The following is a 26,471-nucleotide window of genomic DNA, read 5'->3' on the forward strand; positions in this document are numbered from 1 at the left end:
GAGTCAAGATTAATAATTGCATACATAAATTTATTTAAAAAATATTATATAACTGCTATTAAATAAATGTTATATAATATTTGAGCAGTATTTTCAAATAATTTGAGTAATATTTCCAATTGAATTTTCATTTGTATTCTAATAAAGAAATATGGAGATTTCAAACTTAAAAAATCTTTTTCTTGATAAATTAAGAGTGGTATCAGGATCGATGGTCTGTCTTGGTGACCTACTTAGACGAGTATAACAGTTTTGTATAAAAAATATTTTTGACAAAGATTTCTAGATAAGCGTGTTCTGTTAAGATGAACAACTGTACAAAGGGATACTTCTGATTGAAAATATTTTGGCCGAGAGGTGAATGTACGAATATGAAAAAGACATCCTTGAGAGAAAAATTGTTGGGAATCTAATTGTGAGTCCAAATTTTATATTAGACAAAAATAAGAAAATAAAACACTGTATAAAGATAAATGACTCATTAACTCAATGACTTAAGATTTTTTTATAGAGAGTAACATCAATGTGACTGAGCTTAAATCCTATTAGTTTGGTCACACTTAATTATTTTTGTTGCCTTGTTTCTTTTCCATGCTATTTTAAAGTAATGTGCAATTTAATGTTGTGGTTAAGTTAAAGAGTGACGTGGTTTTGTGAAAGGAAATTATTATGGAATCATGAATTCAGAAATGTTTAGTGTAATTTAGGTTGCCCATTGATACGTTGAATTTCTTTTATTTTTCCATCAAAGAATTGTCTTTTAGAACAAGACTTGTAGGTTGTTACAAATCATTTTAACTTATTAGTTATTCTCCAAGTTTGAGTTTTTCTTGTAGGGAATGTAATAGTTTTGCATACAGCAACACAATAGTATCTCTATTCTCCACACTGGACAATTTAATATTTATTTTTATATTATTAGCAATATAAAAATTTTATTATAGCATATCTTAATATTATATTGTAGCATATGCAACTTCCTAAAATCAAATTCATATCTTATAATATCCTATTAGTCTTCTTCTATCCGAAAATATATATCTAGTTATAGGATTTTAGCTATCATGATTTTAACATTGATTTTTTTACCTTTAAACTTATTTGATTCATATTTAATAACGATCGATTGGATGTGTTTTGATTTTCTCTTTTTTTTTTGTCTTATATTTGCTTTAAACATAGACCTTAACCTTTCCATCTTGGTTGATGATTTTGTATTTGAAACTCTTAGTCATCTCAAAGTGCTACCACAAATAAAAAAGAAGTTTTAAATTTTGGAATTTTTTCACAAAAATAGAAAAAGACGAGAATGACACTGAAAATGTTGCATGTAAGTATTGTGACAATAACTACAAAGTTGAAAAATATCACATTACGAAAAACAATTATGAACTTCACATTTAAGACTGTTTAAGACAGCCTAGTTAATTTAAATATTTATCAAGAAGGAAAGTTCGATACATGAAAATCAATCAAAATATTCATAGTAAGTTACTTATGAGAGCGATAATTAAACATAGTCTCCCTTATAAGTTTGTTGAATATGAAGGAATCAAATAATGTATAAAATACATTCATCCTAATGTTGACATGAAATGTTGGAACACTATCTGTATCAGGCGTAAAAAAGAAAGATATTGAACAGAAGGATAAAGTTAAGCATATGTTTAAAATTCCTAATAGAATTTGTTTAACTATGATGTTTCAGTTATTTTTAAGGGATATATTTGTCTAACTGCACACTTTGTTTATGAAAATTGGAAATTGACAAATAATATTCTTACCTTCTGTTGAAACCAAGCATAAAAGTGTTTGAACTAAAAAATGTTGTGTTTGATTGCCTAAATCAACGAGGTATTGATAATAAAATTTTCTCAATTATTTTTTACTATACTTCTACAAATAATAATTTGTAAAACATTCTAAAAAGTCTTCTCCATGGTCATAAAAATTTATTATGTGATGGTGAGTTTTTCATGTAAGATGTTGTGTTTATACTCTTTGATCATTCAATATGACTAAAAAGTGGTAAATAAAATATTTCATAGTATTAGAGAAAATATTAAATTGCTAAATCATGTGATTGAAGAACTCTCATGTTCAAAAAATATTCAAAAAAATGTGTTAGTGATGAACATTGGTTTGAGATAAAAAAAAACTTTTTGTTTTGTATCTCATTTTTTTAATCTTTTCAAGTGAATAATTTTTTTCTTTTTACTTTTATAAAACAATATAGAGATTAATGTGTAACTAGATGCAGGTAAATTCATTCAAACTGGTTAACTTTATTCACTAACCAGTAAAACTTGTGAATAAGAATCATCTCAACCCAACAAAAGAAAATAAATATAGTGAATTCTAACCATAATTAAATAACTTGCATACACATATTTTTTGTATTTATTTGATATAATTTTTTTCCCTATAAATACAAAAATTCATTTTTTTATCAACATTTTATCTTTATAATATATAATGTATTTCACATGTTATTACTCAAATAACTTAACCAAGGTAAAAAACCCCGTAAACCATTTCATTTTTTTGAAAGCTTTGAAATTGCATCCGCCTCCACAACTCGTGGAGTTGGTAGAATCACAGCTTCCTGTTGTGCCTTAACCATGTGCCTCATGTCCTCTGGACTCACCCCAAATGCAGTTGCAAGCTTGAGTCCCTGTTTTTTTTTTTTTTATGTTTTTGAACAAAAATATCTTCCCTATTACATATCTAGGCAAATTTTTTTTATTTACATACAATCGTCCAGTTCCAAGTGACTTCAAATGAAGAAGTCGTATAAAGGATATACGACTTATACACTGTCACAATAAAAAAAGTGAAGTCGTGTACTTTCACATGTTTTTAGCATATGGTAATCTATTTTGAACATTTATAATTAATTATAAAGTGTTAAAGTCGTGCAAAGAGTTTATGACTCCATTAGTAATCGATTACACCACTATAGAAATCAATTATTAGTATTGAAATTCGAATAAAAATTTCTAGTAATCGATTAGTAGAAACAAAAAGATTAAAACTAAGTTAAAACATAATAATTTGAATTACCAAATATTTGGACATGAAAATTTGTCATGTTTCCATGATAAATTAGATCAATTGTTAAATTTAAAATCATACACTTAAAAAGTTATTCCTAGGTTATCATAAATAATTATAATTTCAACTTTTGTTACGTGTGCAAAAAAGAAAGTATGGATCTATGAAGGTGCAGAGGAAAGTATGGATGTTGAAACAAATGGGCCGAAATTATGGGCCAATGATGCTGGATGGTTAAGCCCATGTTTATTTACTTTTAGAAAAGACCTATTTCCCCCCACTCTTTTTAATTGTCAACTTATTTTAAAAAAAAGAGGCCTTTCTCAGTTTCCATATAAGTATATAAATCATTGAGCTTTTCGGCTTGATGATTACACATAACTACTCCAACTTTTTGAAATCTAGAACTATTTTCATACAGTAATTTTAAAATTATAATTATTAGCACTGTAGGTAACTTAATTCGACTGAATAAAGTAACATGCTTATCTAGGTTATGTTTGATCATTTTCTTATAAAGTGTTTATCGACGAATAAAACAACCTTCTGTTTATTTTATAAAGAAGAGGCATAAATTAAATAATACAAGATATATATGACAATGATTACATAAGAAAATACTTTAACATGATCAGTTTAACAAAATTAAGATATAATTCTGTAATTAAAATGACAACAAGTAATCTTATTGTAAACTTCTAAATAGAAAAAAATCATGTTAATCAATATTCTTAGAGTACTAATAGAAGGTTTATCCAATATGATCTATCACTACATTGAGTTTCATTAATAATTTTTTCAGTGTTATTTCTTTACTTACAAATATATCTTTTTAAAATAATTGAAAATATGAAGAGCCTAACTTTTTTTTTCAGTTTTATAAACTTTTTGGAACTTTCAAACTTTTCCAAATACAAATGAATAATGTTATATCGATTTTAAATTTGTTAAAGTAATATCAGAGTATCAATCATTGTATTAAATGTAACTTTTAACTTTTATACTTAATTTTTTTTCAAAGAAACTATTAAAAAGAGAGTTTAACATGTACAAAATAAATTCCCCAAGTCAGTTATTGTTCATAAATACAAAGCAAAACAAAACAGGATTGTCAAAAGATAAACCTGTTTTGCCAACATTTTAATAGCAATTGGTACATTGATTTCATACTTAATATATAGAATAGCAAACAACTTCAAAATTCATAATATATTAATTAGGTTTCCACCCAGAGTCAACAATTTGGAGTCTTGTTGACCCAGAAAAAAGAAAATACAATTCTAATTCTAAGTCATATAAATTCCTACAAGAAAATACATTTTCAATATTTCCTTTAAGAAAAACATTGATATCATTCAAGAAATAGTTCGTTATTAATTTAGTTTCATATTTGAGATGAATGTATCTTGATAATCATAATGAGAAGTGGTGGTCCAAAAAGTAACACAGTGTAGAATATTTATGTATGGTGTTCCATGGATAATGGTTTTAAGAGCTATAAAGAGTATAGAACTGCAAAAAAAAGTGGAGATATATATAGAAAAGATAACAATTCTTTGACAATATTTTTTTTACAATATTTTAATATCATTTACGTGTCATTCTGTGATTGGTTCAGAATTACTTCACAATCAATAATGATAATTATAAATACCAATCACATCATTAAGTAGATGATGTTAAAATGTTGTCGGAAAAATACTTTTAAATTATCATTATCTATGTGAAAACGGATATATGAAAAGACTGCGTATTGATTATTGCAATAAAAAAGTGGGTGGTAGATCCATAGATACGCGTCAAAAACTAAAGGCAAATGGAGCATATTAAAGAGAAAAAGATGAAAACATGGCATTATCCGTTTCCCTTTTGGCAAGTCTTCGTTCCCACCTGAAGAACCAAATATCAATATCATTAATAATCTTGCTTTCTGAAACAACCACACATTCTCTTCTCTCCATGCAACTCAATAATATTTCAATTTCTTCAACGAATCTGAGTCCTGTGTGAACAAAAGTTTCAGTGGTAGAGTTTCGTCGTCTAGGCGGTTTCAAACTTGGTGCATGGTTTCTTTCCATTTACACACACACCTTAATATCATTCAGACTCAACCTACTATTTCTTCTATATTATTTCATTCTTTCCTTATAACCAATTTTTTTTTATTCTTTTAATAATGCTGTGCAGGAAACAAATGGATAAACAAACTTTTTGTTGATAGAATTGAACTAAGTTGTTTACTTAATTAATTTGGCTACCATTCATTCAAAAAGTACATCCACTGAAAGTACGCATCTCATGTTCGTCAGGAATTTGGAAAAAAGTAAAACATCTAACGTTTGAGTCAGACAAACAAAACCACGGGCTGAAAACTGCACATATTATATATATATTAGAATACACATTTGAGTCGATAACAGTTAAATATCTTATAACATAGCAGATATAAAAATTTATTATTTTAAAATCTTGAGTCGAAGATGATATTATTCTCTTAAGTTTGACTAAGGTGGTATTGATAATAAATCTATTGGACATATCTCTCTATATATATATATATAACATTTTGTGACGTATTGTTTTAGAAATGTTATAAATTATTCTTTACTATCACTTGAAAAACATGTATAAATATGTTTTTAGTTTTAAAATTTGGATGTGAAAATTTATTTTTACTAAAACTTTGATATATTTTTAAAATTTAAAAAAGAATGAATATAATTATTTTAAGTGAATAAGGTTATTTTCTTTTAGATTTGTTAAATAATGTTTTAAACTAACACCTTAAGTCAAAACTTATAAAATAATGTAAACAATTTAAATATTATCATAAAATGTATTTGATATATAATAACTATTTAATGGAAATAAGTTAAGAGGATAATATTATTTATTTTTAAAGTTGGAACTATGATGCAGATAGTATTGTCGTCATGAGGGTTTATTCTTGGGTACGTTTATGAAGAAATGACTTTTGTAAGATAACAACTTTTACGTTAACCATTAAAAATTGACTATTTAACAGATTGTAGTGTGTGAGTGTGTCTCCACTTTGAGTCAATAAAAAGCAAATGTTGATGGCACACTCCGAACAGAAACGGAGTTACGATGCCCAGAATCACACACACATCATTAAGTTGCCGACAGCTGACACTGTTGTCTGGTTGGGTTGCTTTATAAATATCATCTCACGTGGGCAGCACATGATTCAAATTATAGCCCCCAAAACGCGTTTATGCCATCATAACATAACCCACAAACATCTTTTCCTTATTCTTCTCACACCTTTGCCTTCTTCCAATGCTCCCTGCAAATATTACTCTATTCTCACCACTTCCAGTATGTTTATGGATTTTTCTATTTAGATATTTAGATATTTAGACGTACTCCAAATTTAATGAAAAAATAATAAATATTATCAAAAAAGTTTATATTAATAAAATATGAACCTAACGAGTCAATGGACTCCATCTTGGATTATGTAAGTTCAAGAGTTGAACAAATTAACTCAACACCAAACCCATTTTATAATATTTAAAGGATCAATCAATCAAATTCAACTCGTTTAAACCTCTCTGATATTTTACTATATCCTTTCTGAAAATTCACTAATTTAATACAGCAAGTTTATTGAGATATGGGAGAGAGTTATCCGAGGTCAAATAAAGTTGCAAATCACTGTTAATTAACGTAATAATTGTGTTCTTGCATTGTGGTTGTTCGGTCTTCCATCTTGATATTTTCTAGATTTGTGTTTTGATTGACATTATATCCACAAAGGAAAATTTTGGTTTGGTAGAACCATAACGAATCCAAAGTCATAAGGTCAAAAGTTGCTTTGACGTGGAACTAACCATGGAGAGATCAATTTTTGAATGATTATGGTAGGTGACCAAAAAAAGTGTTTAGATTTAAACAATGAGTGCATACAAACACACGAAAGCATAACACTTCCCCTGTTTTCTTCAACATTGAAACCATTACATGTTTCAAAAAATCATTACTTTGCCAACATTGTGCAAAGCAAGAGCATTACTTTCTCCAAAATCTTCCTATAGAGAGGGAATATAATATATTAAACTAACTACATGAGTTATGGCTGCCAAAGTTACTTTTATAATTTATTAGTTCCAGTTGATTCCTTCAACCTCTCCTTAGGAGAATGTGATGGGAAAATTTATGAAATGTCTTGTATTATAATCATGTCCAGAGAGGCTCCCACAAAGAGTTTAGGTTGGTGTTATCCTCAAAGAAACTGAGATTGTTCTGATAGCCACTGCTGTGGGAAGGACTCGCGATGAAATCGTCCAGGGATTGTTGGGGTGATTCCTGTGGAGTCTGTGACATTTCCATGCAAATTAGAGCCACGAGATTGGCTTGTTGGAATTGCATGTTTACAACCTCAGCTTGTGCCTTTGCTAACTGTGCTTGAAGTTCGTTCACTTGCTTTTGGAGCTGGCAAATTGCACCTGCAGATCCGTATACAGGGTCTCTTATTCTTGCACCAGCCTCGTAAACCATGCTCGCCACTGCATCAGCTCTCTGACCCTCTGGAAGTTCCTGGAAAGCGAACGAAAACAATAATGTCATCAATTCAGTTCTTCAATGCTCGATACAATGCATTAAGGTGTGTAATAAAAACCTGTAAGAACTTGATGATGTTGCTGGCACCGAAGACTCGGTGAGCAATGGTGAACTTGGCGGGTTCGGTTGGAGGGAAATACGGTGCCAACACACATTTCTCAGCACATCTTCGTCTAAGGATTTTGCATGCAGCACAAGGGGTCATGACAACTTGGGGAGGGGAAGCAGAAGAAAGGGTATTAGAGGAATGAGAGAATGTGGGAGAGGAAGAGAGGGTGTTCGCGTCACTCTCCATTGCTGACCCTGAATTTGTTGTGTTGTGTTTGGCTTCTATTTCGTGTGTTTGAGGGACAGAGAGTGAAGAAGCGTGGGGTTGTTTGGGAGCCAAACTAGGGTTTTATAAAGAAACAATGAGATAGAAAGAGCGTATGAAATTCGTTAAACCTGGCTGCGTTCTGTTTTCTTTTCTCACTCTCTGTTAGGTGTTGTGATTATGATGCCTCCTTTGGCTTATTGTATGAAAACTCTTTACAAGTTTGACAAAACAGTTTTCTATATTCTGCTTGTTCCTTCCTTTTTTTTTTCATTTCCTTTCACTTTAACACCATCGAGTAATGATAATAATAATAATAATCACTGCAATGCAAGTTAAGTTAGAACCTTCCACATGGAAGCAATTCTAGCATACATTTTCCATAGAAAAAAACATTATATTATGCCTAACTTGCTTAGGTCTAGTAAAGTGACTTTTCCTGGTGAGTAAAAGAGAAAAGAAAGGGTGATAGACATGTCCTCTTCACCCTCCATCTTTTTTGGACCCTAGTCAGTAGTCGTGGTACTTCTTTCCGACGCAAAAAGTCATACTCCAATTAAACTGCTTAAACCACGCAGTAATTGCTCATTAATACGTGCCACACGTCTCCTTTTCATTAGTTATTATTTCATTTAAACCATACATTATTTCAACAAAATGCATGCCTAGCAGTCTGAAAACAAAAATAAACACAAAACACATTCCCCCATTTTGACAAACATCTGGTCTGCACTACTCGTGTAAATCTCTGAACCAAATGCTGTATAAAATCAACACTTTACCCAGTTAACCCAATTGACGCGTTCAATAGAACGGTGTATAACACAATCACATTCTCTGGAGTGTGTGTGTGTGTGTGCGGGTCAGCACTTACGGGTCCACCTTTTGAGTTCTAGAATTCCAATTCGGGACAACATGCACGTGGCCCACACCATTGTTAGCAAATTCTTTATAGTTTTGCATACCAAAATTCACTTTAACTACAGAGTCGTACGTAATAATGACGTAAGTAATACGCGGGTGTTTTTCTTGGTATACGCGGAAGTGCTTGTTGGGTTGTGGTGGTGGTGACAAGTGGCAGTGATTTGGACAGAAACGGTGCGTTTGGACAGAGTTATTGGGGTTGCTGCCACCACGGTGAGACCGTGCTATCTACTTTCTTAACTAACACCTAATGACGATGGCGTTTTATAATTTATTCACGAAAGTCTGTGTAAGAAACCAAACCAAAACCAAAACCGAAGTATTTGTTTTGTTTGCAGAAATTTATGTATATATGTCTGTGTCTGCATGTTTGCACGAGATGTAATGGGTGGGGCAAGGTTGGTGGAGGGCCGTTCAGCTCGTTGAACACAAGGGAAAAGATAAACTAGTTATAATCAATCAAAGCTTTTTTCCATTAAGTTCTAACTTTTCAAATCATTGAATTTTGCTTCGTTTATGCCTAATTTGTCCTGGGTTTTGCAGTGGACTTTTCTGCAATATCCATCATTAATTAATTCCTTTTACATACAATGTGTCTGTGATGATAAGATTATGCGTGTAGATAACCTTTCTCTTCTTTCTTAAACATTTCTTCCAGAAAAGTTTCTAACTTTAATGCATTATGCTCACATTACACATTACGGACAGTTTCAGATTAAGTTCTATATCAATATGAAAGTAAGGAAGACGACCTATAACATAAATCTGTTGTGATTTGATAGTAAGCTTAATTGAATTTTTTAGGTTAATGATAGATTAATAATCAAGTAATCATCTTGCAGATATCTCTAATCAGATTTTAGATGGAAAAGGTAATTTAATTATGGTAATCTAAACATTAGCAGACATTATCCAATACTGGAAATTAGTTCTAATAGTAGTTATCTCGAAGGGATGAAGTTTTCCACGCGTTGAGGGAAAAAATAAAGTCGAGGTTTGAAGTTTGCAGTGGAAATAGTTGGACTTTTGTAATTTTTAAGAATTTTGTTTCCCATTGGGTCGTAGTAGCACTGTGGTAGAGCATGCATAACTTCACTTTACGTCATTTTTTGGAAAAAGAATGGGACCGTTAGATCATTCACACTACTTATATTAAAAAAAGTAAAATATTTTAATGTACTTTAAATATTTTAAACAATAAAGCAGTTTTAGTTTAAATATATGTAATAAATAAGTTTTAAGAGGGGTTTTCATAGTAGTGAGTAGGTGTTAAATTCTTTTATACAATTTTACCAAAATATATTAATGCTATAAATGATTAAATGTCTTTACTTTTACTTGTTGTTTATTGTATTATTATTTTTAATTTTTCTTGTTGTAATTATTTTTTGTCGACTTAGTCCGGCAATTTTTTTCCATTTTTTTCTTTTAAGTTTTTTTATTTCTTTGTGTAATAAAAAAATAACTTATTTATTATTATTTATAAGAGTAATCAAATATCTCTGATTGTTTCACATTATTTATAAGAATAATAAATTGGTTAACTTGAGATAATAAATTGCTTTTCAGAATATTATATGTGTGTTCTTGATTTACAAATGAGTTTTAGAATAATCAAATAATCAGTTATCTACAGAAATAATTGACTACCTTGTTTTTCATATTTTTTCTAGTATTTTCTCTAATGATTTATGATAGTGCATTCGGCCGTAATTCAGAATACGTTGATAACTTATATTTACACATTTTACTCTTTTAAATCAAATTTTAATTACTCTTTGATATTTTAAAAATAAGTTTTATAAATGACTGAAACACTAGATTACCAAGAATGTTTCGCTTTTAAATGTATACAATTAATTAATCACTACTGGAACCGAGCAATACAATTTAATTTTTTATATGATAAAGGAATAATATATAAACTTATAAAGAAACTTCAAAACAACGAGATTTTTTAGATAAACAAAGTGTTATTTTTTATAAGAACATTCTTCTTAATTTGATTTCATAAGATAATTTGATTATTATTTTTATGACTTATATATCATTTATATTTTTTTTTATGGAGTGTAACATTAGTATCTTATTCTAAATTGATTATTAAACGATATTTTTATTTTCTCGTCACTTTCAAAAGTAAAAATAAAACCTTCAAAATATATAAGTGTGATTTTTAAGTGGTATATTACTTAAAACGTTCATATGTTATAAACTCAACCCAAAACATTATAGAATAATTATATATTACTAATCACATGTCACACAACCAAATTTATATAAGTTACACAACTCAATACAAGCCTATAATATAACCTCACAATGGAAGAAAAGAAATTCAATAATTTAAAATTACCACATTTAATAAATTAAAAAGATCATATAAAAAGAGACATATGACATAAAGACATACGCACACATTTTAAGAAATAAATATATAAATATTTATGAATGGTTTATCAATAATTTGATAGTGGAATCATATTAACCCAAAAAAACTTTGATTAAGATAGACTTTTAATACTATATTATTCCGCTTATATATATTATAATTTGTTTAATTTTTCTAATCAATCTATAATGTCCAACATTAAACAACATTATCCATATTATTAATTTTACTCTAATTAAGTTTGATCGAAATGTTAAGTGGATGGAAGGCAAAGATAAAAATTGTTTTTTATTAATTATGTTTTGTTGTAAAACTTGAGTTGAAAATTGCAAAGTTGTTGAGGTTGTTGATGAAGGAAGGAATGAGCATCATCAATTGTCCTTCCTAAAAGGAATGATATTGAATGTTGGTTGTTACTATTAATTATACCATTAGTCCTTCCAATTTTCTTTATTACTTCCATTTATTATCATTCGTCACCCTTTTCTCTTTTCTCTTTTTCTCTTCCCTTCTATTTAATTAATTACCTCTTCCAATCAATTAAATATTTTCTTTCTTCCTTTTTGCTGTCTCGGTTGATATATATAAAAAAAGTTTATAATGTTTTTGAGTATTTTAATACTTTTAGGCATTGAATATATATTTTTTATTCTTGTCCGTTAAAAATTGAAATTTATTACTTTTATTCATTTACTATACCAATTCTTAATATATTTTTAATAATTTCTTTTTCTGCAATTTGCATTTATGTAAACCTTTTGTCACTATTCTCTTTTTCATTTATTATTTTCCATTTTATTTTTGTTTTGATTCCTTCATTATTCTATCATTAACAATAAAAATAATTAAAATATGATTCCTCAAAAGAAATACATAAATTATTAGTTATAGTTAATATAACACGATCCAATTATCTAAATATTTTTGTATCATTATGAATGCATTAAATTTATTATTCAATTATAAACAAACTTACGTAGACAAAAAATTAGATTTATTAAAAGACATTGTACAAAAATCGACTTCAAATCTTAAAGAGACAGTTAATAATTATGAAAATTGTAACATTATTGCAAGAATATTTGTTCATTCCTCTCATTCTTCTTTAACTGCACCTTTATTATTTCATTTTATCTAGAATAAAGGATCATGCTACTTAACTTTCTTCGCCCTTGGACACGTTTTTGGCTGTCAAATTTTCTCCTCCATTTTCAAATCAAAATACTTTTTTTTTTACTGCAGCTTGGACTCACTTACATGAAAAGTGAGAACCAACAGCGTAAAACTCCAAATCAACAACGTTATTATGCATTTGTTTGGAGCAAACAAAAACATATGCATGTCATTCACAGACCCAAAACAAGACTTCCAATCTCACTGTTTTCTCAATTTTCTAATTTTTATCGACATTGAAGATGAAATAAGTTGAATATCGATACACAGTTATTGAGTGAGTTTTCGTCAGCTTATAAAATTCAGTATAGTAATAGTATTAGTTTCTATGACCCAAAAAGAAATGATCTTTTCGAATATTCCCATTAAATGTTATTTAAACCATAGTTTTTAACTGTATTCCTCTCTCTCCACTATTAGATTTATTAATATATAATATCTTTATTACCATAGTCATGTTTTGATATGTTCTAAGATATTATGCTTTAGTTTCTATAGGAAGGATATACTGATACAAACTGCTGTCGCTAATTGTTTATTACGCATGCGTGCAATTATTTCATCATTTTATCCGATACAATTCCGCAGTGAATTGTGGAAAACCCACTTATTTATACAAGAACTTCTATTACAATTACGTTAGTTAATGTGATGCAAGGCATCAGGTCATCATTAGAATTTCTTTATTACCAGTACAAAAGCTTTGTATTATACATAAAGTTAAGGTTAGATAACTTTAGCAAAGCTCGCGTCCATAAAATACTTTCAAAATAAGATTATATCAAATATTAGAAAACATTGCACGTACAAATTAATATTTGTAAATATATATGGACTAAATTCACTTCTCTTACTCGCCCTAGTATAAAAAGCAAACACTACTACAGATTCGAATAATGAGCATCTTAACGACCTTCATATGTAGTGTGATGCAGGTATAATGAATGTAAGCACCTGGCGTGTTTGAATTGATTTTTTAAGATCTTTAATTTTGAAATTGGAGTATGATGATAGCCATGGTGTCTCCAATTTGGCATGTACTTCTTCTGCAAATTAAGCATAGAGGTCTGTGAGAGTAAAAGCCACGTTGCGAGATTTTAAAAATGAGAATAATTATTAAGCTGTAAAAAATCCAAATACTACAAAATCTTCTACACAAAAGCACTATTGCCTTAAATCAAGAGTCAGGACACAGACTACATGACTTTCGATATTTTTGACACTTTCACCCTACAAATGAAAGCATCCCACAGCAATTCTTCCGCACTTCCAAATCTAGCAAGTTGTACAGTCTAACGTGAAGCTGCAATAGCCCAAGTTTACGGAGTCAATATACAAAACCAATTAACGATATGGATATATATGCTTTGGTGAGGGAGAGCAGTCTAAAACGACGCCACATCCCGAATACTGTTTAATTTATTATCTTAGAAAACAGAGGAAATAGTTGAGCTTGCGTAGGCACAGAAATTAGTAGTACTAAATACAGAGTTAAAACACAGGTGCTTACTGGTGTCTATCGCCTAACCATTTGCGAGAGAGAAGACGCTGTCCGCAAAAACTTGCTCAGTCTTTAAATTCACCGTCAATGAAGTCCTGAAGTGCGATCATTTTGATGGAGTTGGCCTTCAAGCTCTGTATTGCTTCAGCGGTTGCCAGGGCTCCATTAACTGTTGTCACTATAGGAACCTTGTAATCCAAAGCCATCCTTCTCAGGGCCAGACCATCTATACGATCAAGTGCGTCGTCTGAGCTGGTTACCACCATCAGTTGAATGTCTCCATTGGCTATCATGTCACCAGCATGAGGCCTCCCTTCGTGCAACTTCAGCACTGGCTCCGCAGGGATATTAGCTAATTTAAGAACATGAGCGGTTCCACTGGTAGCAACAATCCTAAAACCATTCTCGACGAAAGCCTTTGCTATCTTCTGAAGATGCGGTTTTGTTAAGTCGTTTAAGCTAAGGAACACAGTACCAGAAAGTGGTAGCTTCTGGCCAGCAGCAATTTGAGCCTTCGCAAATGCAACATTATATGAAGGGTCAATACCCATAACCTCACCGGTACTTCGCATCTCGGGACTTAAAAACACATCACAGCCTGGGAACTTTGAGAAAGGAAGAACTGCTTCCTTGACTGACACATATTTAGGTATGACCTCTTTTGTAAACTGTAAATCATAGAGAGTCTTTCCAGACATGACGAGGGAAGCATATTTAGCCAATGGATGGCCAATTGCTTTTGATACAAATGGAACTGTACGAGAAGCACGAGGGTTGGCCTCAAGCAAAAATACATCCCCTGATGGAGTTATTGCATACTGACAATTCATGAGCCCGCATACATTCAATTGTTTTGCCAGGTTTACTGTCCACGACCTGATTGTGTCCAAGCAAGTTGATGGAACAGTTCTGGTTGGAATAGAGCAGGCAGAGTCACCAGAATGTATCCCAGCCTGTTCAATGTGCTCCATTATCCCACCAATGACCACATTGCCTTGTGAGTCAGCCAGTGCATCGACATCAATCTCACAGGCATCAGACAAATACTTGTCAATTAATACAGGGCGTTCTGGATCCACCTCAACAGCATTTTCAAGGTATGTCACCAGTTTATCATCACTATACACAATCTCCATTGCTCGGCCACCTAAAACATAAGAAGGGCGAACAACAACTGGATATCCAATGTCTGCTGCAATGGCAAGGGCATCAGTTTCACTCCTAGCTATTCCACCTTTAGGGTGTTCAATCTTTAGATCATGAAGCATCACATTGAACCTCTCTCTGTCCTCAGCAATATCTATGGAATCAGGAGATGTTCCCCAAATACGTACATGACCAACACCACTAGCACATGCAGGCTTTTGTTCATCTAGGTATTGTTGTAAGGGGAGAGATAACTTCAATGGTGTTTGACCTCCAAATTGTACAATGATACCATCAGGCCTTTCCAAATCAATAATGTTCAAAACATCTTCAACAGTCAAGGGTTCAAAGTATAGACGATCACTAGTGTCATAGTCTGTGGAGACTGTCTCTGGGTTTGAGTTCACCATGATTGTCTCATATCCTGCATCCTACAAAATAGTCAACAGCGAAATATATTAAGAAAGTAGCAACTGCACAAAAATCAAAATAACCACATAGCTCAACTGTTAACAAAACATGGACGGGTTGAATGATTTTAAAACAAACACCAAGCTGATCTCTAAGACAGGGACACAATTTAAATTTTAAACTCAACATTTCATCATTAAGCCTGAATATCAGAATTTGGATCAATATAAAGCAGCATCAACACCATTCACACCCTAGTTAAAACTGTTCAAAGCAAAAAGGCCTGGAATCTAATTCAATTAATAAAAAAACCAAGAAAACAAACCTGAAGAGCAAAAGATGCATGACAACAACAGTAATCAAACTCAATCCCTTGCCCAATTCTATTTGGTCCTCCACCCAAAATTAAGACCTTCTTTCTTGTAGTGGGAGCCGACTCACATTCAAAATCATAAGAAGAATACATATAAGGAGTATTAGCCTCAAATTCTGCTGCACATGTATCAACTCGCTTATATGCCGGAGTAACTCCCAGAGACAATCGCCTATTGCGTACTTCTTTCTCACTAGATTTAGTTGCAAATGCTATCTGCTTATCACTAAAACCTCTTCTCTTCACCTCAAAGAAATCAACATTTGTCAAATCAGACAAATTGTGTGACAGCAAAAAACTTTCCACGTCAACCAGCTCCTTGAGCTGTGTGAGAAACCACTTGTCAATGTAACTCAGCTCAAAGATTTCATCAATGTGCATCCCTCGTTTCATTGCAGCATAGATGGCATGGATGCGCTCTGGGTTAGGAACTCGGAGGCTATACTTCAGTTGCTCCAAGTCATAGTTCAACTCCTTCACCTGGGAGCACCCCCATCCTGCGTATCCATATTCTAGAGAGCGTACTGCTTTTTGAAATGACTCTTGGAAGGTTCTCCCTACTGCCATTGCCTCTCCAACTGATTTCATCTGTGTCGTCAATATTGGCTGAGAACCAGGAAACTTCTCAAAAGCAAACCGAGGAATCTGCACCACAAAATCACGTGACAAAAGTAAATCTAATTTGTTTCCAAAAATGTTGCAAACAAAATACAAATTTGAAATTATATATTGTCATTGGCACATTGCGTATATATTCACATGTCCTGCTAACATTAATGTTAAATATTATAAACTCGACAAATGTTAATTACATGAGCAGTTGACTCATCACCTGAATAGAATTTAAAATAAAAAGGCATACGGCCAAGCCACATTGGTGCATATTTATATTTGATGATGGCCAGATCAACTACCAAATTGCTTACCTTAGTGACGACGTAATCAATAGATGGCTCAAAACTGGCAGGTGTCTTCTTTGTAATATCATTAGGAATTTGATCCAAAGAATACCCCACAGACAACTTCGCCGCCATTTTTGCAATGGGAAACCCAGTAGCCTTAGACGCCAAAGCTGAAGACCTGGAAACTCTGGGGTTCATCTCAATGACCATCACCTCACCATCCTCAGGATTAACGGCAAACTGCACATTAGACCCTCCGCACTCCACTCCGATCTCTCTAATTATAGCAATTGAATAATCCCTCAGCCGCTGGTACTCCTTATCCGTCAGAGTCTGTGCCGGAGCAACCGTAATAGAATCGCCAGTGTGAACCCCCATTGGATCAATATTCTCAATGGAACAAATGATAACAACGTTGTCAGCCAAATCCCTCATAACCTCAAGCTCATACTCCTTCCACCCCAGCAAAGACTTCTCAATCAAAACCTGGGTGGTCAAACTAGCAGCAAGCCCAGCCTTGCAAATCTCCAACAAATCCTCACGGTTGTACGCGATTCCGCCGCCGGTGCCACCGAGGGTGAACGCCGGCCGCACGATGAGCGGGTACTCTCCGATTTCGTTGGCGATGCTGAGGCAATCGTCGAGCGTGGTGCCAATGCCGGATGGAGGGGTCTTAATTCCGATGTTCTTCATGGCCTGTTTGAAGAGCTCTCTATCCTCAGCCTTCTTGATTGCCTCGAGCTTCGCGCCGATGAGTTCAACGCCGTATTTCTCGAGCGCGCCGCTCTCCGAGAGGGCCACGGCAAGGTTGAGAGCGGTCTGGCCGCCCATGGTGGGGAGGAGCGCGTCGGGGCGCTCGGACTCGAGAACTCTCTCGACGAGCTCCGGCGTCATGGGAGTGATGTAGGTGCGGTCGGCGGTTTCAGGATCAGTCATGATTGTGGCAGGATTGGAGTTTATGAGAACCACTTCGTACCCTTCTTCGCGCAAGGCTTTACACGCTTGGGTCCCGGAGTAGTCGAACTCGCACGCTTGGCCGATTACGATGGGACCAGCACCGAGAATTAGGATCTTCTTGATATCGGTTCGCTTCCCGACTTTGGAGGCGGGTTCCGCAACGGCGACGTTTGAGCATCGAACCGGAAGCGTTGGTTTGACGCGGGATGAGGGGCATGCGCGTAGGGTTTTGGGAACGGCGTGGTTTTGGGGCAGTGGTTTCGGCGATGGGATGAGAGCGGAGGAACGCGACGGGGAGTGTGGCAGAGAAGGGAGGAGCGGAAGCTTGGGGAAATGGGATATGCAATAGGCCATTGGCATTGTGGAAGAAGAAACTGAAACTGTAACTGTAACGGTAACTGAGTCTGTTTAGGGTTTCAGTGTCCTTTTAATGGGTGGAAGATGCTCCTCCGTCCCCGTCACCTTTCTCAAATGGCTCTGTAGGGTTCGCCCCCAATACAAAAGGAGAATCACATCAATATATTATATATTTTTTTTCTTTTTTTGTTTTGTAGCTCTACTTGTTCATCTTGCCCAACTAAAAGTAAATGCAGCTTCGTCTTTTACTGTTATTCTATACTCTTTTACACTTTTTAAAACTATATTTTATATATAAATAATTTTTATAAATAAAACTAAGAAGTTACAATAATTATTTATATATAATTTTTACAAATATAAATAAGAAGTTACAATAATTTTAGAATCTGATTTATGATGTTAAAATTTGAGTAATCATTGTTTTAAACTATATTAATTTTAATATTTTTAAATAAAATTAAATATATTTTAAGTTTAAAAATTTTAACACAAGATTAAAATCCATTCATATTTTAAATTTTAATATTCAAAATTTTAGAAAAATATAAAATTATTTTAATTTGATAATATTTTTTTATTTTGTTATAAACCAATGTTTAAGTTATTTATTTTTCCGACATATTTCAACTCCAATATTAGTTTAAAAAATTATTTAATAAATTTAAAATAAGTTAAAATAATTATATCATTTGATTTTTAAAATTTAAACACTAAAATATACAAGAATTTAAAATAAAATAAAAATTAATTTCGTATCTAAATTGGAGATTATAAATATATTTAACGTTTTTAAATATGTTAAAATAACCTTTTTCTATTCAAAGCTAACTACTTATTTTATTGAGATTGGACATGTAGTTTCATATAGTTTAACAAAAATAATATTGAATTTGGACAGGAAAAAGAAAAGAATTTTGAAGTATCCTAAATAATTTTCCTATGATTACTCCAGCAGTAGTGTAGAAAAAATTAAGTCAAAGATGCAAATCACATTTTTGTCAAATGTTTGAATTTTGAAGTGTTTCCTCCCATAATTACTCTTTCTCACGTGATCTGTTCTATTAAGTCTGATTTTGTGATGGTGGTTATATAAAATTACAGCTACACAAAATTTGGATTTGATGATTGGTGAATTCATGTGATTTGATTGAATGTTTATTTTTGTAAATTATTAATATTTGTCTGAAAAACATATATTACTGTTTAGGACCACCTGTCTCTTTTATGCATTGTTTGTATATGCAGTGTTCGAACTAGAATTACAAATATAAAAAACGGGTATCATAAAATTACAAATATAAAAAACGGGTATCATAAAATTACAAGTATAAAAAGGTTTAGGAATTTTCCAAATATTACAAAAATGTTGAGTAATGATTTATTTGAAAGAGGGTAATGGTGAAATGTCATAGCAATCATTGCAGGTTGTATAACATACATTAAGGTAATGCAGGTGAAAAACCTTTTGTGAAATATCACCAAACAAAGATTGATAATCTGACTTCGTGCGACATTTTTATTACATAATTATTTTTCTTTTGTATAATTCATAAAGATATATATGTTGGAATATCTCAAGTAATCCTTTGTTGATATTTTAAATTTTGGAATATTAAATAATGGTTAAACTTCAAGTATCGTTAATTTAGTTCTTAAAAATAAAAAATTGATCCAATTAGACTTCTATTGTTAAATTAGTTTAACAAAATTAAGTTTTTGATAACCTTAAACATTGGCGTGAACAATTTTTTATACTTGGTATAAGCATGTTGTTACCTGAAATTCCTAAGTTTAACGTGAAAAATGTTTGATTAAAAAATTAAAAAAAAATCATCTTCATTTACAATGAAGCACCACTCAGAAATCTTCTTCCATGTCTATCACCCAGAAATCTTCTTCCCTGTGCATCAAACCTGTGAGAAAAAATTCAAAAATCAATTCCAAATTACATTTGAATCGGGCCTCACATAAACCTGTAGAGAAATCTCAAATTTCACAACCTGAAGAACCCTAGACGCAAACCATACTCTGCCGCCTCTTCTTCCAATCCCATACTCTGTATCTTCTTCAATAATATTCTCCAATACCCTAGACAAGGAGTCCCAGCAACTTCTGCATACTTCGAATACTTCATGGATTGCAAAAACAAAATATGACATACCTCTGCCTAAACTTTGATTATCATTTGAAATGTTTCAGAAACAGAAAGCAAAATTGAAATGAAAAAAGGTTATCAAGATTGATTCACCTCGGCGGGAGAAATATAATCGATCAAGAAGTTTATCTTGAGAACTGGCCTTATAACAGCAATTCCACCAATCAACTTTGAAACGTGGAAGTTGTGTTACAAGTTACTGTCTTTCGCTGAAGATGCAAGCTTGTTGAACTCTCCTCCTGTGCAGCAACTGAGCCAAAATATGAGCCACACGAAACTCTTGAACCCTCATTTGCAGCATCGCGTCAGCAGTACAATGAAATTGATTAGAAATTAGCGGGGAAAGTTAATCCTGATAGGCAATCTGTGATAAATAGACCTTGCTTCTAAGTGATCCGTTCATCTAATTCTTTACTTAGAACTTTGATGCTTTACGTGTTCATAAACTTAGTTGTCCCAATTCGGATACAAATATATTTCGATTTCTACAAACTGCTTAAAATTATTTTTTTTAATGGTTTTTCTTCAAGTTAATCTTTTAAAATTTTGATCGGCAAGGATGAAAAGGAGAGTGGAGGGGGAGGTTTGGGTTGGATGGAGGAGCGGGGAAAGGTTTAGAACAAGTGGAGTGGATCTCTGCCTTCGTTGAATTTAGGGTTGTTGGATTGGGAATGAGATCGAAAGATGGTTTAGGGATCCATAACTTCAAGTACACTAGCCAAACCGGGCTTCACTCCCTTCTACAGAACCTGCAGGCCCAATCAACCCTGATAGAGGAGGTCATTGTCGGCGCCTATCATTAGATTGGTAAGGTTGAAGACGATGAACCTTGGGTTTCAATTCTCAAATTTTTTTTAATTATATATTCCATGTATAAAGCTCTCTTAGTGTCACGTTTAAAAAAATTGTCCATGTCAACGTTCCAGGTCATAAAAAAACTTAGAGTGATGCTCCCTCCACCACTCCCATCTTCTCCCCACACCTCCCCAATTTTTTTTAAATTCTAAATTTATCCTTTTTACTTTTACCAATTTTACTTTTTATTTTTTAAAACCTCAATTTTAATCCCTTCTCACTTTTATTTTTTCTTTCATTCTCAACAGCAAGCCTCCACCTCCCACTGTCACTAAAACAAACAAAATTTGACAGAAAAAACAAATTTTTCATGGTATAAATTTAAAATACTTATAACTTCTGATGAGTTTTAAAGTATCATGATTCCATAATATAATCTCCTAAAAATTTCTTCCCCACTTCCTTGTCTTTAAATAACCAAACTTGAAAATTTATGCTTAAAATTACATATGTGCTTACAATGGTGCAATGAAAGAGAAGTGTGTTTGTTGAGTACAAAATAAAAAGTGAATAAAAAAATAGTTAGTTCAGTTTATCACTAGGTGTTCGGTGAATTTCGTGAAATTTAAAAGGAAATGAAAAATGTTGTATTAATGAAAGTGAAAATTAAGAGAAAGAGAGAAAGTAACAGTGGAGGGTGGAGACTTGCTGCTGAGAGTGAAGAGGAAAGTGAAAGTGAGAGGGAATTGAGATTAGGGTTTTAAACGACATAAATCCAATTGAGTCAATGACGAAACCGATAAAACATGATCTAACTGAAAAAAAAAAAACCACATAAATAGGAGATTTCTGAAGGGATTTAACCTTAAATAATTCAATTTTAAAAAACACTGGTAACGTAATTATCATTAATTTAGTTACTATTCTAAAATATTATTCATATGCTAGATCAATATTCTTTTATTAATAATGATTGAGATTCTCTTCTCAGTATTCTTTGATACAAAACACACATACACACAGTTTAAACAAATTACAAAATGTAAGGGAGGTAAAAGACAACAATTACATAAAAGGTACATAAAAGGTTTAAGGAAAGAACAGCAAATCAGTGACATTAGGGTCGTAACTTGATGATCTTTGTTTCACCGCAGGGTTGGCAGTTATCTATTCTTCGGTTGTTCTTGTAGGCTGCATAAGCAACTATGTAAAGAAGGAAAAGGAAAAGTAACACAACGATATTGACTACAGAGACCCTCCTCCAAGTTTTCTTCAGTGTAGCCAGCACACCAGCTTTGCATGAGTCACAGTCGTAGCAAAGCAAGCTTTGCTCATTGCTCCACTTTCTGCAATCTGTGTTGTTGCTTCCCACAGCTCCTTCTGAGCTCCACACTGTCTGGTTCTCATACCTGTAACCACACTCTGTCGGGGGCTTGCAGCATCCAGACTTCAATCAAACACAAAATCATCAATCGAAATACATGAAATTAGATTTTAATTTATAATTAAATAAAAAACATTATATAAAAATGAAAAATTCATTGTTTTAAAGTTTTAAATAAAAAGTGAACGTTGAACTTAAATGTTATCATTGTTAATTTTATTTTTAATTAATTTAAAACTTTTAATAAATATATATTTTTTAAATAAAAAAATTGTTTAATTATTTTTAACGTAGAAAAAAATGAATTGGTAAAAAGAAAATTAAATGATAGAATGATTAATATCCCAAAAATTGGCGTGACTTTATCTACCAATTAAAGCAAGAAAGAGAATGGCGAGATGATATGGTAGGAAATTTGTCAATTCATTCTAAAAGTTAGAAATTCGAAGGTGGCCCACGGCCCAAGAGCCCAACTCAAACAAGACAGGCTTCATTTTCCAGTTGAGATAAAATGTTACATGCTTCAAATAAACAATGGAAAAAAGTAATCTTCTAAATTTCATATTTCTTAAATCCGATGAATCTAAGAGTCTGGTCAAGTTCAAACTTCAAGAACGTCAAATGAATTAGAATTTTAATTCAACGTGTTGAAGAAGGTAGTTACTGATAATATAGACTGGTTCAAAGTATATACGAAAAGTTAATCTTTATTTAAGGTGTTTTTATGTGGTATTTAAAAATATCGGTGGATGACAGTTTACTTAATCTTCCGAAGTGACGCCCAATATGAATTAATCTTTAATCATGTTGTACTTTTTTATTTAATCATTTTAATCTTTTATATATACATTCATTAAAATAGCATACCTTGAAATAAAGGCAAATTAGCTTTTGATTGTTCACAAAATATATATTTTGTAAATTGAAAAAAAAAACTTTAACATACTGTAACGGAAATAAACTCAAATACCCTTTTGTTTAGAATTGTGAAAATAAGTTAAAAGTTATCATGGATTTGAATTGGATTAAATTAAAAAAATTACAATAAGAAGATAAAAAATAACCGAATTTACGAAGAACTTAATTCACTATTTATTTATAAATTTTAAATATTAAATTATATTATTTAAATACTTTTAAATGTATTTTTTATGATTTTATTTGTATTTTAACATAATCTTTTATTATATTTGATTGAATTTTGTTTAGATTTCAATTAAAGAAAATTTGTAACTTTTTTTTTAATTGAAGAAAAAAATTGTAATTAAATAAATAAATTTGTAGTAATATTGGATTTAAATTTTTTAAATTCGTTAGATGAATTAAATTGAATTGAGTAAGTAACCATTTCATCTCATAGTAGAGCAAAACATTCAAGATGGTGATCCATTTTCACATTTTTACTTAATGTGAATTTTAGGTAGGATTATGATATTTTAATAACTTTTTAACAATAACTTATATATTATTGTTCCGTATATTTGAAAAAGACAAACACGAGCTACCAGAAAAATGGTTGTAAAAATAAGTTGACAAAGAAACGTTTTCTTTTTAAGTTTATAAAAGAAAAATAATAATAAAAATGTAAAGTACATAACGAAGACGAAGAAGAAACCTGAATAGGAGAAAGATTTCTTAAGTAGAAGGTTTCAGCAGTTTCAGGCACTCCATTAACGGTTCTCCCAAGTTTCCGACAAAGCTTAGATTCCTCAACACAAGAGCTAATTTTTGTCCAGTATTCATCACTTTCCACGCGTTCCTTCAACCAACCCTCGTAATCCTCCAGGTAATACTCCAAGTAAGCGCGGTTCTCTGTCTCCCTCCCCGAACCCTTGTCCGTTACAGCATAAGCAAAGATGATGAATCCGAGGAACACCAACATTATGAGGATCATGGCCACGAGGTATAGGCTCATCAGAAACAGGTTGCGGTAACAGGCACCGGCTAAACCGGCCAAGGAAGTCACCATGATGCTCACTGCTATGATGATCAACGGCAACAGAAGGAACTTCAGGCATTCTGTGCCGTTGGATCTGGTGCCCAGCCATATCCCACCTCCCAGAACTGGAACTGACAACACCAGAGTGATGAAGTTTAGTAAACCTATCAAGTTGTTGCTTCTTCTCATGTTTTACCTTTTTTTTCTCTTCTCTAATTTTCTTCACTTTTTTTTATGCGTCTCTTCCACTTATATATGTTTCATCTTCTCATGAATAGTTATTAACAACCACAGGCATTTCTTAATTACTCCTTGACTTGGAATTATAATGGTAAACAGCTTCTTAATATTTTCTTACAATATTATATACATTGACTCGATATACATCTAGCGAAATATTTATTTAATGAAAAATCTCTTGCTATTCTTAGTTAAATCTTAAAAATATGTTCACTCTTATTCGTTGCTCGTTAAATACCATTTAGAGTGGCAAACAGAATATTGAAATCCTTGTATCATTTATTTATCTTTCACTTTTCCTTGACAATGGTAATCGTACAAGTAACAAAACGATGGACAAATTCAAATGAAAGTGATCATTTTGTAGTATTTATAACTCGACAGTATGACTAACAAATAAAAAAAATAATAGTAATTGATTACAATTATTAATTACAACAGTAAAAGACTGTGTATTATTTAATAAAGAATCTATTTTAAACTGTTATATATATATATATATATATATATATGTATGTATATGTATGGATATGTATGGATATGTATGTATGTATATGGATATGTATGTATGTATATGTATATGGATTAGTTTTATATTGTTTTAAACGCGTAAATGTGTAATTTTAATTTCTCAACTTTTAACTATATTAGTTAAGTTATTTATGTAAGACTCATGAAAAATATTTACCTTAATTGTAATAATTTTATTATTAGTAGTAATAAATTTCTTTCTGAATAGAAAATATAATTAATAAGTTAAATATAGAAATTTTGGTAGCTTAAATGATAGAAAATTGTGGTGATTTCAAGGACACGGGTTCAATATCTTTTCTACATTTTTAAAAAAAAATAAAATTTATAATGGATGAGCACTCCACTCATTTGAAGACATTATTGAAGGATCAAACAGGCCAAGTGGTGATTAAAATATTAATATAATAAGATAATATTAAAATAATATATAATATTAAAAGAAATTTAAATAGTAAAATTTTTGGACTATAAATAGGCGTGAAAGGGGAGGTATTCTGCACAAAGAGAGGAAGAATCAAGTGAGAGCTTGAGAAATAGAGAAGAAAGAGTTAGGAAGAAATTTTTAGTTGCAAGAAGAATAGAGGTTCTTGAGGGTTTTCGGGGAAACAAATTCGGAACAAAAGAAGTCTGGAATAGAGGTAGGGGAGCTAACTTTTCTAAGCTTTTATATTATGATTTAGTATTGTTTTATTACTATTCATGTCTTGTCTTGAAATTCTGTGTGAATACTGTTAATGCTTACTGTATATCTATCTATATTGAATTTCTGTGTTAATATTATATGCTGTTGTTTTGAATTCGTAAATAAGAAATTTCTTAAAACTAGTTGAGGAACACTTTGGCTAAGGAAAGACTTGGTACTTAAGTTGTCCATTCTGACGCACCTCTCTTTCCTAGAAGTCTACTCGACAAGTTTTTAACTTAAATCTTGTTGAACAGATTATGTATTGTTAAACTATTGTGCAATATATCTCGTTGGAACGAAACTGTCTGATGAATTCATGTTATTGTGGTAGATATGGAATTATGAATTATAAATGTGATGGTAGGATAGAGGAATCTTAAAAACTGGAGTTGGTACATCTCTGGTCATAGAGCAGCCATGGTCAAATCCAGTAAGTTGTGACTAGTCATATGTACTGGCGTTTATGGTGAGTTTGATTCGTCAAACATTTGATTCTTCTCCGGTGACCATTTATAGTGAAATTTTAGTATTGTTAATTTATTTTGAATGATTCCTGCGATGATTATATTTTATTATATTGGATTTGAATTTATGCATCCGAACATGATATGAGTATTATGGGAAGATTTTATAATGGTATAATGTGAGT

General features: G+C 31.8%; 3 protein-coding genes across 3 annotated transcripts; all 3 read right to left on the minus strand.

The window, feature by feature from the left end:
* Positions 1 to 6,977: 6,977 nt before the first annotated feature.
* Positions 6,978 to 8,095, minus strand: LBD1 (LOB domain-containing protein 1). The gene is made up of 2 exons (XM_047307193.2): positions 7,697 to 8,095; positions 6,978 to 7,614 (listed from the first exon to the last, which is right to left on the minus strand). The coding sequence occupies exons 1-2, from the start codon at positions 7,931 to 7,933 to the stop codon at positions 7,255 to 7,257; spliced, it is 597 nt and encodes a 198-aa protein (XP_047163149.1). The 5' UTR covers positions 7,934 to 8,095; the 3' UTR covers positions 6,978 to 7,254.
* Positions 8,096 to 13,535: 5,440 nt separating this feature from the next.
* On the minus strand, positions 13,536 to 18,234 carry CARB (carbamoyl phosphate synthetase B). The gene is made up of 4 exons (XM_088092926.1): positions 16,798 to 18,234; positions 15,824 to 16,516; positions 13,951 to 15,518; positions 13,536 to 13,743 (listed from the first exon to the last, which is right to left on the minus strand). Exons 1-3 carry the CDS (start codon positions 18,088 to 18,090, stop codon positions 14,007 to 14,009), a joined length of 3,498 nt encoding a protein of 1,165 aa, XP_087949052.1. The 5' UTR covers positions 18,091 to 18,234; the 3' UTR covers positions 13,536 to 13,743; positions 13,951 to 14,006.
* A 3,923-nt stretch (positions 18,235 to 22,157) lies between these two features.
* Positions 22,158 to 24,673, minus strand: LOC124833442 (tetraspanin-3-like). Its single transcript, XM_088093711.1, has 2 exons — positions 24,040 to 24,673; positions 22,158 to 22,487 (listed from the first exon to the last, which is right to left on the minus strand). The coding sequence occupies exons 1-2, from the start codon at positions 24,550 to 24,552 to the stop codon at positions 22,158 to 22,160; spliced, it is 843 nt and encodes a 280-aa protein (XP_087949837.1). The 5' UTR covers positions 24,553 to 24,673.
* Between the last annotated feature and the right edge of the window lie 1,798 nt (positions 24,674 to 26,471).

This window comes from Vigna umbellata, chromosome 6, assembly GCF_029865625.1.
Source record: "Vigna umbellata cultivar VRB3 chromosome 6, Vumbellata_1.0, whole genome shotgun sequence".
NCBI classification, from domain to species: domain Eukaryota; kingdom Viridiplantae; phylum Streptophyta; class Magnoliopsida; order Fabales; family Fabaceae; genus Vigna; species Vigna umbellata.